Source organism: Rhinolophus ferrumequinum, chromosome 15 (assembly GCF_004115265.2).
Source record: "Rhinolophus ferrumequinum isolate MPI-CBG mRhiFer1 chromosome 15, mRhiFer1_v1.p, whole genome shotgun sequence".
Lineage (NCBI taxonomy): Eukaryota > Metazoa > Chordata > Mammalia > Chiroptera > Rhinolophidae > Rhinolophus > Rhinolophus ferrumequinum.
The window spans coordinates 22701202-22711757 of NC_046298.1; the positions used below are offsets into that span (position 1 = coordinate 22701202).

The 10556-nt window shown below is 53.5% G+C and overlaps 1 protein-coding gene across 1 annotated transcript; it reads left to right on the forward strand.

Moving 5' to 3' along the window:
- Nucleotides 1-7146: 7146 nt before the first annotated feature.
- LOC117035023 (chymotrypsinogen 2) lies at nucleotides 7147-10305 on the forward strand. The gene is made up of 7 exons (XM_033128618.1): nucleotides 7147-7276; nucleotides 8024-8127; nucleotides 8229-8308; nucleotides 8616-8694; nucleotides 9063-9243; nucleotides 9332-9465; nucleotides 10075-10305. The coding sequence occupies exons 1-7, from the start codon at nucleotides 7228-7230 to the stop codon at nucleotides 10234-10236; spliced, it is 789 nt and encodes a 262-aa protein (XP_032984509.1). The 5' UTR covers nucleotides 7147-7227; the 3' UTR covers nucleotides 10237-10305.
- Nucleotides 10306-10556: the final 251 nt, after the last annotated feature.

Here is a 10556-nt window from a genome sequence, read left to right on the forward strand (position 1 = left end):
CCCAGTCCCCCAGCCCTGCCCAGTCAGAGAAGCCTGAGAGCCTCCCTCCCTGTTATCCAGGGACCTTGGGCGATAAGTAGGGGCCAAGCCCCTCACGCCGCCTACCCTGGCTCTTAGCCTGGGACACCTCAGCCCCTGAGAAAAGAGCAGCTGCCTTAGCCAACGTCACCTCTAAGCTTTGGCAATGCCAGCCATTCCCATGGCACTATGGGCAAGCCCAGCACCCAGGCTGTTAGCCCAGGCCCTGTAGAGACCAGCTCTGTGCAGTCTTTGCCAGGACACAGGTACAGGTGCCTCTGCCACTCCCAGTGCAAAAGGGGGGATCCCACCACAGGGTCAAAGAATTAATTCAAAGAATCCCAGCTGGTCGTTACTGGGAGGCCTCCAGTCCCATAAACGCAGGCTGCAGGTTCTCAGCAAAGAGTGTGTTCACGCATTGCTCCTCAGGAAGTCAAGTATTATAAGGATATTCTGGGTTATCCAGAGGGTCACCTCGAAACCAGCCCAGCTAAGCAGCTTCAGAGCAGGCATGACGCGTTTTGTGGGCCTAAAAAAGTCGCCCCACAATGGCCCCCAGCAGGTTACAGGTTGGCAAACATGCTGTCAGGCTGTCCCATGTTTACTGCTGGGCTCAACTTTATTCTCTTTTTCTGTGATAATTCACAATTTAAGAAACTAGTCATTGCATAAAGCTTTTGTTTCTTATAAAATGCGGCTTTGATTCCACACCATTAAAGTACGCACTGAGGAAACAGAAAAGAAACGATGTAATACACCAGTAACACTTTTGTCATCAGTGGAGGCCAGATGACTTCTCAGCATCTGTGCACAGGTCCCTTCTCTCCTCTGGGCCAGGCCGGGGCACTCACAGGAACAGAGCACACAGTGCCCCTGCCCTGAGGAGCCGAGACCCTAATGAGAGAGACAGACGCTAAAATAAGAATATAATGCTTTAGGTCCAACAATGGGGAGATAGAACGGGGAACGCTGCTGCTCTAGATTGTCCAGTGTGGGGCCTCACGGATGAGACTGTTTGGAAAGAAAAATGCAGCAGGCAAACTGAGTCTTACCTCCAACACCTCTGTGGTCAACAGGCCATGGTCACCTAGGGAGAAGGTCGTCAGAATGAGCAGGGCAGGGTGGCCGGATGGCTCAGGTGGTTAGAGTGTGAGCTCTTAAAAAACAGGGTTGCCGGTTTGATTCCCACATGGGCCAGTGAGCTGTGCCCTCCACAACTAGATTGAAGACAACAAGCTGCTTCTGAGCTTCCAGAGGGGAGGCCGGATGGCTTAGTTGGTTAGAGGCTGAGCTCTTAACAACAAGGTTGCCGGTTCAATTCCCACATGGGATGGAGGCTGTGACCCCTGCAGCTAAAGATCGAAAACGACTGGACTTGGAGCTGAGCGGCGCCCTCTACAACTAGATTGAAGGACAACGACTTGGAGCTGATGGGCCCTGGAGAAATACACTGTACCCCAATATTCCTCAATAAAAATAAAATTAAATTTAAAAAATGAATGAGCAGGACAGTGTCACTGATCTTCGTTTGAACTTGATTGGATTTGAAGTTTTGTCTTTGATTTGTAAATTTAGTTTTGTTTTACAATTGTGTGTTCTTATCAGGGGGGATATTCAAAATGTTTAATTAACCACAGGTTGAGCAGGAGTGCTGGCCAGTGGGAGCAGTGGCTGGGACAGGCTGTGGGGAAGCGCTGAGGCAGCCAAATTTTGAGGACATAGAGGGTGGGGGCAGCGGCTGCTCACTAAGTGGGTCTGAAGCTTTTTGATATTTTAACAGGCTATGTGGTCACCCAGGGGTGTCCTGGCTGAGTGTCAACCCTGGCTTTGAGCATAAGGAATTACACATTTAAATTCCAGGCCAGGGTAATTTATTGAAATATTAACATTTGCTGGTTTTTTTCCCCTTTCACTCATTCCAGGCAGGTAGTCAAGCCATTTGTATTTTCCTTGACTCAGGGATTTTTCCAGAGTGGACAACAGAAGCAGCCTGAAGTCCCTGGCTCTTCAGGTCTGTTGTGCAAGTAAACTCTAGGCCGACTTGCTTATGGGGAGAATATGGCCTCCGAAGTCTATACCTGGTCTGCAAAGAGGTCTGTGTGTATTTGCTGATATGTATTTTACTTCAAGCGGTTCCTTTTGGCCCCAACCCATGCCCCTATTCCAAACAGACCATGGGATGAGCACTGCCGGAGCAGGGTTGTCATTTTGTGACGGAGTAATAGCCGCTGCTGCTTGCCCAAAGCCATTGGCTCCTTTTGTCCACACCGAGGGTTCCCATGGAGGGCCACCCCACCCAGCTCTCAGTGGAGAGAATGCTGATTAATACAGTCCAGTGGAAACACATATAGGGGTGAGGAGAAGTCCAGCCCCGCCCCACTGTGGCAGTCTTGTGGGGATGCGGCACTTAGCACTTCAGCTGCCATCGTGAGACCCGGAGAAGAAATACAAGAGATTCTGATCCAAAGCTGTACCACCACTGAACTGCTGAGCAGGGCCCAGCAAACACACACCTCCAAATCTCTGCTCGTGTGCACTCATGTGAGAAAAGCAAATCCCTCTTTTTAGCCACTGCTAGCCATGCATCTTATTACAGAAAAGCACCTCAAGTAATACAAAATAATCTTAAGAATGGTGCTAGATGTCTTCCGTCTTCCCCTTCAGATTCACTCTCCTCCCCTCTCCACCTTGTGGGCCTCAAGCAGACTGATTCTCAGGGACGAGACTGCACGGCAGCTTCCCAGGCTCTCTGGCTTCCTGTTGGGGTCAGCCTCGGGGAGGCCCCAGAAGGAGCAGGGCCCAGGGAGAGAGAAGTCGGGCATTTATTCCCGGGTTCCCTCCGAGAGGCTGCTGTGGGGTGGCTGCCTCCCATTCCAGAGGCCACAGATCCTGTCAGGCGCCTCCCTGTCCAGCTGCCCTTCCTGGATACCCGAACTGCTTCCTCCTGTCCCTTCAGCTCCAGGTGTGTCTCCATTGTTGCTAGAACCCTGTGCAGTTCACTATCCTTTGTTGGTTTCCCTAAACCCTGCCAACACCTCTGTAACAATTCCCTTTATTAAAACTCCTTAAGTAACCCAGTTTCAGTGTCGCATCTGTTTTCAACAGGACCAGGACTGATATAGTAATTGTGGCCGCAGGAACACTGAACATAGAATTCTGGGGATGGGCTGCTCAGTCCGGAGGAGTCAAGGATGACCTCTTAGCCAGAGCAGAGGAGACCCTGGTGGCCCATGGCACCCAGTGGCATCACAATTACTCTGCCACTGGAGGTGGCAGAGGCTGAAGTGCAGGTGGGAACAGGCACTGGAGGTCGAGTGTTTGTGGCACTAAGTTCCTACAGCATCAATGGTGATCACAAATGGCCAATGAGCACATGAAAAGATGATCAAAACCACCAGGCATCAGGGAAACGCAAATCAAAACCACAGTGAGGTATCACTTCCCACCCATTAGGATAGCTAACATAAACAAAAAACAAAAAAATAAGAAGAATTGGCAAGGACGTGGAGAAACCAGAACCCTTGTGTATTGTTGGTGGGAATGTAAAGTAGTGCAGCCACCGTGGAAAACAGTATGGTGGTTCCTCAAAAAATTAAAACTAGATTTACCGTATGATTCGACAATTCCACTTCTGGGTAAATACCCAAAAGAATTAAAAGCAGGGCCTCAAAGAGGTATTTGTACACCAATGTTCATAGCCCTGGGGAAGCTTTGGGAGGGGGAAGAAATGGGCAACCGCAGCGATGGGATGCAGGCACTTCAGCAAGCGGCAGCGTGGACACCGCTTCCCTCTCCATGTCTGGGCACAGGGCCAGCCGAGGATGGCGGAGGTTACCCTCCATGGGCTGAGATTTGGTTTCAGGCTTCTGGCAGAATAAATGATGAAAACACAATTATGTTCTCTAATAGAAAAATAAAGAAAACTACATTTGTTGCACGACGGTGTTTAGGGTTGAGAGTCACTTCAGTAAAAGGAGCAAAAAGAAGGTGGGAGTAGGAGAGGGGCAACAGCCCCAATGTCCCAGGGAGAGAATTGGGTACACAATTGGGGTGTATTTACGAAACACCACTCCGCGATAAAAAGGAACACACCACTGATACCCGCAAGAACTCAAGTGAATCGTAAAATCATTTGGCTGAGCGAAAGAACCCAGACGCAAAGACAACATACCGTACGGTTCCATTTATATAAATTTCCAGAACAGGCAAAACTAATCTACAATGAAAGAAATCAGAACAGTGGTTTCTGGTTGCCTCAGAGGAGGCGGAGCTGGAAGGAGGCATGAGGGACCTTTGTGGGTAACAGCATTATTTTACACCTTGCTTGTGGTGGTTGTTATACTATATATATATACATATATATACACACACACACACTATAATTATATATATAATATATATTATATGTCAAAATTCATTCCTCTGTTCACTTAAGATCTATACATTTCACCATCTATAATATATTCTTCAACATATCTTATTTATTTTTTTTAAAAGATTTTATTGGGGAAGGGGAACAGGACTTTATTGGGGAACAGTGTCAGACAACCCGCAAACAAGGCTATACCTGTTCCCTAGGAGTTTGCATGAACACAGATGGGTAGGCTCCAGGAGTCTAAGAGAAGAGGCAGAGCTCCAAACCCGAGGATGGGAGAGAAATATCAGCGAAAAAGTAGAGCCCAAGAAAATACTCTTTCCTATAAACTTGTTTGGCTAAACTAATTCTGGGTCCAGAGATCCACTCATCCATAGCCTCTGATTGAAGTCTGCTTTGCCGCTGGCCAGCCACCGCGAGGCAGCACTGCGAAAAGCTCACTGCCAGGGTTTAACGGCACTCACTGCAAAGTCCCAGAGACAGGAAGTTCAGGGACTGTAGATTAGGAGAAAGCGGGTATCTAACGCTCAGCCCTTAGGGTTCCTTCCTTTGGGCGGGGGTTGGAGGGGCGCTCTGGGTTGCGTTTGCCCCGCGGGAGGGTGGTGCGGGGCAGAGAGCCGCGGGTCCTGCCCCCGCCAGCTTCTGGCCCCTCTTCCTGCTGGAGTGGGGCACGTACGAGGCCCACCCTCCCCGCCCCCACTAACAGCTGTGCTGATTCCCAGGCCTCAGCAACCTGTGAGCGAGGCCTGGCAGGGCTCCAGCCAGCTGTCAGCTCCCAAGGCTTAGGCCACGGCCACAGGTTGGCTCCCGCAGCTGCGTCCCCTCCCCCACCTGCCCTGCCCCTCCCCAATTCAGGCCCCACCATCCAGGGGTGGCCCGAGGATCACGATCGGATCCTGGTAGTGTCTTCATCAGGACCCTCCTCGGTGGGCCCCTTGACTTCTCCGCCCTGGCCTCCTGCCCTCTAGGCTTTTTGCAACCCTCAGGAGCTCCGCCAGCCCTTTGCTCTGGTATTCCCCCTGCCGGGACCTCAGGTCCTCTAACCTGCGCTTGGAGCACACCTGTAAACAATTAGCCTGCGACTTAAATGTTCTCAGTGAGGCCCTCGGGTAGTAGTAGTAGTAATAATCAATAATCAATAATAATAATAATAATAATAATAATAATAATAATAATAATAATGTAACTCCTTAAGGGGATAGTAAGGTATATCTTACTTTTTTTTTTGGCTCCCTTCCCTGAACTCTCCCACCCCTTTCCCCCATGTAAGCTTGCTAAAGGCAGGAATTTGTGTTTCTTCTGTTTGTTCTAGTCCAGCAGGGGCCTGGTCAGCATTGGTGGCTAGGATGAAGGGACTTGCACAGAGAGTACAATTTCATTCAGATGGGACCACAGTCTGCATCCTGTTTTGTGTCCTGCTTTCCCTCCTAATAACATTGTGGTCATCCCACCCTGTCATTAGACAGGCTTCTAGAATGTGCAAAGGGCACCAACACGCACTTCAAAGAAGAAAAGAATGAACCAACATGAATCAACCAACATGAATTGTGGGTTAGGTCTGGTCCTCGCACGCTCGAGATGGGCCATGTGCTTTCATATTGTGGAACCCATACTCAGCACCCCCATTTTACATATGTAGGAATGGGATCAGAGAGGGTAAGGAACTTGCTAAGGCCCCACAGCTGTCTGACGCCGGCATCTGCATTGGGAACTAGCACACTACAATCATCGATGCCATTGAAATTAGACCCCGCCGTGAGGTATTTTCCTCGTGTGTTTTAGGGGGCTTGTCCTATACCTGGCAGCCTCAACCCAAATTTCTCCCTCCCCAGTTTCGCAGTTGCTGGGAAAGGACCCCACTGTCCATGCTATTGCCCAAGCCAGAAACAGACCTCCCTGCTCGAACTACTGTGTTTCCCCCAAAATAAGACCTAAGCAGAAAATAAGCCCTAGCATGATTTTTCAGGAGGACATCTCCTGAACATAAGCTCTAATGCGTCTTTTGGAACAAAAATTAATATAAGACCCGGTCTTATTTTCGGGGAAACATGGTATCCTGCCTGGTCCAGCCTCCATCAGCTCTTGTTGGGGTCACAGCAAGGGCCCTCTGGCTGGCCCCTGGACCCAGTCTTGTCCTGGATGCCTCATGCTTAACTCCAGGGACTCATGGCACCTGGGTGAAAGGCCCAGGTCCCTGTGAATTGGCAGTGGGCTGCATGCCCCTCCAAGCCACACTGCAAACAGCCTGAGTGACCACCACAGATACTAAAGTAAGCCTTCACTGAACCTTCTTGGCCAACCCAAGAGCGGGGGGCAGGAGAGAAACACCCTCCGCCCTGACCACCTGTGCCACCACCCACCCCTCGGTTGCCACACATCCCCACTACTTGACCACACTGCCCAGGGAGTTTTGAACAACTGACAGACGAGCTAAATTACTTGTCCAAGGTCCTCCAGACCATGAGAGACTTGGTTGGGGCTCAAATCTTGACCAGGTCTGGCTGCTGCCACAGGGCCCCTCCCGAGGCAGGGCCAGGAGGAGGAAGCCAAGTGCAATGGGAATGAAAATCAGCCATGAGATCTCATCTCTTCTTGGCTGTGGGTTGGGGGCCACTTTTGTCGGCCTCAACTTTGCCCTTGGCCATGACCCCAAGCTCAGCCATGGCCGCAGCTGCTGCTGTCCCTGGCCTGCTCTGGCACGTCCTGCCTTCTCTGGCACACACCCAGGAAAGAGACTGTCACTTCAAGGTCGCCAGATAACAGCCTCGTGCGCAGGGATATAACGAGGAACCCCCCCCCAGGCAGGGACTCTACACCTCCCTGAACACAGCACCATGACCTTCCTCTGGCTCCTGTCCTGCGCCCTCCTGGGCACAGCTTTCGGTGAGTGCCGGGGCAGGTGGAGGCTGGGAAGGCTGTCTCCCCAACCCTGAGGCCAGTAAGGGGCCCCAGGGTCCCTACTCCCAGTTCAACCATGCCTGGTGTTGTGAGCCTGAGCGAGTGTCCCCCCACTCTGAGCCTCACCAGCCCCATCTCTACAATGGGCATACTGGGAGGATTGGATCAGACCAGCCAGAGTGAGGCCTCCGGGGAGTAGGGAGACGTTCCTGGGGCTGTCCCAAGGCCTCACACCCTGTGCAGGGGACAGGGAAGACAGGTCCAGAGGGACAGAAAGTTCTCTGAATGGTTGGGGGCTCCCAAACAGGCTCAGAGAGTGAGCAGTTGGACAGGTGTGGCTCAGCACCCACCAGCCCTAACTTGTGTTTGCTGAGAGCTTACGATGTGCCAGGAACAGAACAAGTTCCTGCTGTGCCTGCTAACTCCTCTTATGTCCTTATACCGACTCTGTGAGGTTAGCAACTGTATGGCCCCCATTTTGCTGATGGGAAAACTGAGACTTAGAGTAGTTAAGCGAGGCAGTGATGGGGCCGGGGTTCAAACCCACAGAGCCCGGCCCCCTGTCCCGGCTTTGGTCCTGCACCACCTCACACTTAACCCACTGGACTTGTCTGGGCTGATGCATAGGGCAGACTGAGCTGTCCGTGGGGAATTCCTGGGGCCGTGGGACCTGGCTGGGGGGCACAGAGTTGACCGTGGCCTCTACTCCTCACCATATACTCCCACCCCCAGGCTGCGGGGTCCCCGCCATCCACCCCGTGCTGAGTGGCCTGTCCAGGATCGTCAATGGGGAAGAGGCTATCCCTGGCTCCTGGCCCTGGCAGGTGTCCCTGCAGGTGAGGGGGATTCTGCACATGAGTCGGGGGCACACTGGGGTGGTGGGCCCGCTGGGGGCTGCTGGTGTCCAGCCAGCACTCACCTCCTCATCTTCCTCCAGGACAAAACCGGCTTCCACTTCTGCGGGGGCTCCCTCATCAGCGAGGACTGGGTGGTGACCGCTGCCCACTGCAGTGTCAGGTGAGGGCCTCGGGTCCCCAGGAAACCCCTTAAATTGGGGGAAGACCCTCAGCACTGAGGACTAGTCCTTTGACTCCTTTGTCAGTTTCCTAATTTGGAAATGTGAAGAAAATGCAATCCTGCTGTTCTCCCAGGGGTCTCTGGGAAGGAAACATGGGGTAGATGTTGGCATAGTTGTTCCAGGGGGCCGTTGTTGATATTCTGAGCTCCTGAATCTCTGTGATCGGCACTGCACACACCAGCACCCGGGCCCGGTAGGGCCACCCACCTCATGTCAGGAACCCCTCCTTTCTCTGGCCCTTCTCAGAACCTCTCACCTGGTCGTGGCCGGGGAGTTTGACCAGGGCTCAGACGCTGAGGACATCCAGGTGCTGAAGATTGCCAAGGTATGGTGGCCCTCGCAGTCCAGGGGGCCCCAGGCAGGGTGGGCTCTTGGCAGTTGCCGCCCAGGCTAACTGGGCTGGATCAAAAGGCCTGAAAACCCCTTGAGTTGGGCGTAGTGGGAAGGGATGCCCCAGCTCCCGATCACTCCAATACCCCATCATGATATGGCACGGCAGAAAGCAGGGTGTGTGAGGTTTCACGTAGGGACTGTCTGTGCCTACATCCTGGGCCCACAGGAGGCGCTGCTGAGCTAAACAGACCGTTGTCCAGAGAGGACACCAAGGCGATGAGGGGTAGCCCAGCGCCCTGGTTCTGCCCTGCGCTGGCTTCTTCCCAGACCCCAACTATGGTTGTCGGCCCCACCCCACAGGTTTTCAAGAACCCCAAGTTCAACATGTTCACCATCAACAATGACATCACCCTGCTGAAGCTGGCCACGCCCGCCCGCTTCTCCCAGACCGTGTCCCCTGTGTGCCTGCCTGACGACGCTGACGACTTCCCTGCAGGGTCGCTGTGCGCCACCACGGGCTGGGGCTTGACCAAACACAACAGTGAGTGGCCACAGGGTGGGTGGACAAGAAGTGGAGGCTGCGGGCAGGACAGGGCTACTGTTACTGACCACTCACTCTGCCCTTCCAGATGCCAAGACCCCCGACAAGCTGCAGCAGGCAGCCCTGCCCCTCCTGTCTAACACCAACTGCAAGAAGTTCTGGGGCAACAAGATCACCAACCTCATGGTCTGCGCGGGCGCCAGCGGCGTCTCCTCCTGCATGGTATGGCTTCCTAGGCTACCCTTCCCTCCCAGCCTGGGATGGATTCGAGCAAAAGGCTAGGCCAGGGCTTGGTAGAGAGAAAATGGAAGTCGCAGGGCATTTTGCTGGGCATTCCTACCTAAGTAGTTGGGAAGACAGGGCTCTTGGCAGGTCACCCACCAATGACCTCAGCAGAAGTGCCAGAGCAAGGGGCTTTGGCCTTGGAGCCACCACAACCCAAAATTCCATTGATATTGGCGTCTGAGCAAATGGTACTTCCTGGAGTTGTGCAGTGCACAGCCTGGGAGGTGGAACATGGCGGCCTAGAATGGCTCCAGAAGGGGCTGGGCAGCCCTTTCTCACAGTGGCCCCAAGACCAGCACCACTCATACTTTCCCCCTACTAATCAAACCAGCTTTACTGAGCCTCTATCACAAAACCCCACCCCAGAGGGTGGTCCAGACTTCCAGGGGCACAAACCACAGAAGGAGCTGCTCAAGTTTCTTTCATCATCTTTCCAGTATGCTTGTGCTGAGTCTTCTGGCAATCAGGCCCTGGACTGGGCTCTGGGAAGATCTGGGAACCCCACCTGGGCTGCCAGATCCAAGCCCGCTTCTCCTTGTCCCGTAGGGTGACTCTGGCGGCCCCCTGGTCTGCCAGAAGGATGGAGCCTGGACCCTGGTGGGCATCGTGTCCTGGGGCAGCGGTACCTGCTCCACCTCCACCCCCGGCGTGTACGCCCGCGTGACGGAACTCATGCCCTGGGTGCGGCAGATCCTGGCCGCCAACTGAGCCCCTGCCCCACCCTGGCCTCCCTGCTGACTTTGCTCCCACAAAGTCTCAATAAACCAGTGAAACTCACTCGATGGTGTCCATCTCCTGTGTTGGGGCCTCCAAGGCCTGAACTTGGGCCTTCGCCGGGCCAGGTATGGGGGGGGGTCTCTCCTTAGAGCCCCTCTCCAGAAGAGCTGGGAAGGGCACAGGCAGATGAAATGGGACTTTGACCCCCACTCTCCCACCTGGGTTACAAGGTCCTCACCATCTGCCCCCTGCTCAGCATGCTCAGGCCCCCTGCCGGGACTGGCATCCAGGGGGTGAGTCTGCTGTTGGCC

What these genes read in the sequence shown, in the direction of transcription:
- LOC117035023 (XM_033128618.1), top strand. Translation starts at nt 7,228, where the DNA reads ATGACCTTCCTCTGGCTCCTGTCCTGCGCCCTCCTGGGCACAGCTTTC. An exon ending in CCTCCTGGGCACAGCTTTCG is followed by an intron (nt 7,277 to 8,023) that starts GTGAGTGCCGGG and finishes TCCCACCCCCAG; the next exon opens with GCTGCGGGGTCCCCGCCATC. An exon ending in GGGCTTGACCAAACACAACA is followed by an intron (nt 9,244 to 9,331) that starts GTGAGTGGCCAC and finishes CTGCCCTTCCAG; the next exon opens with ATGCCAAGACCCCCGACAAG.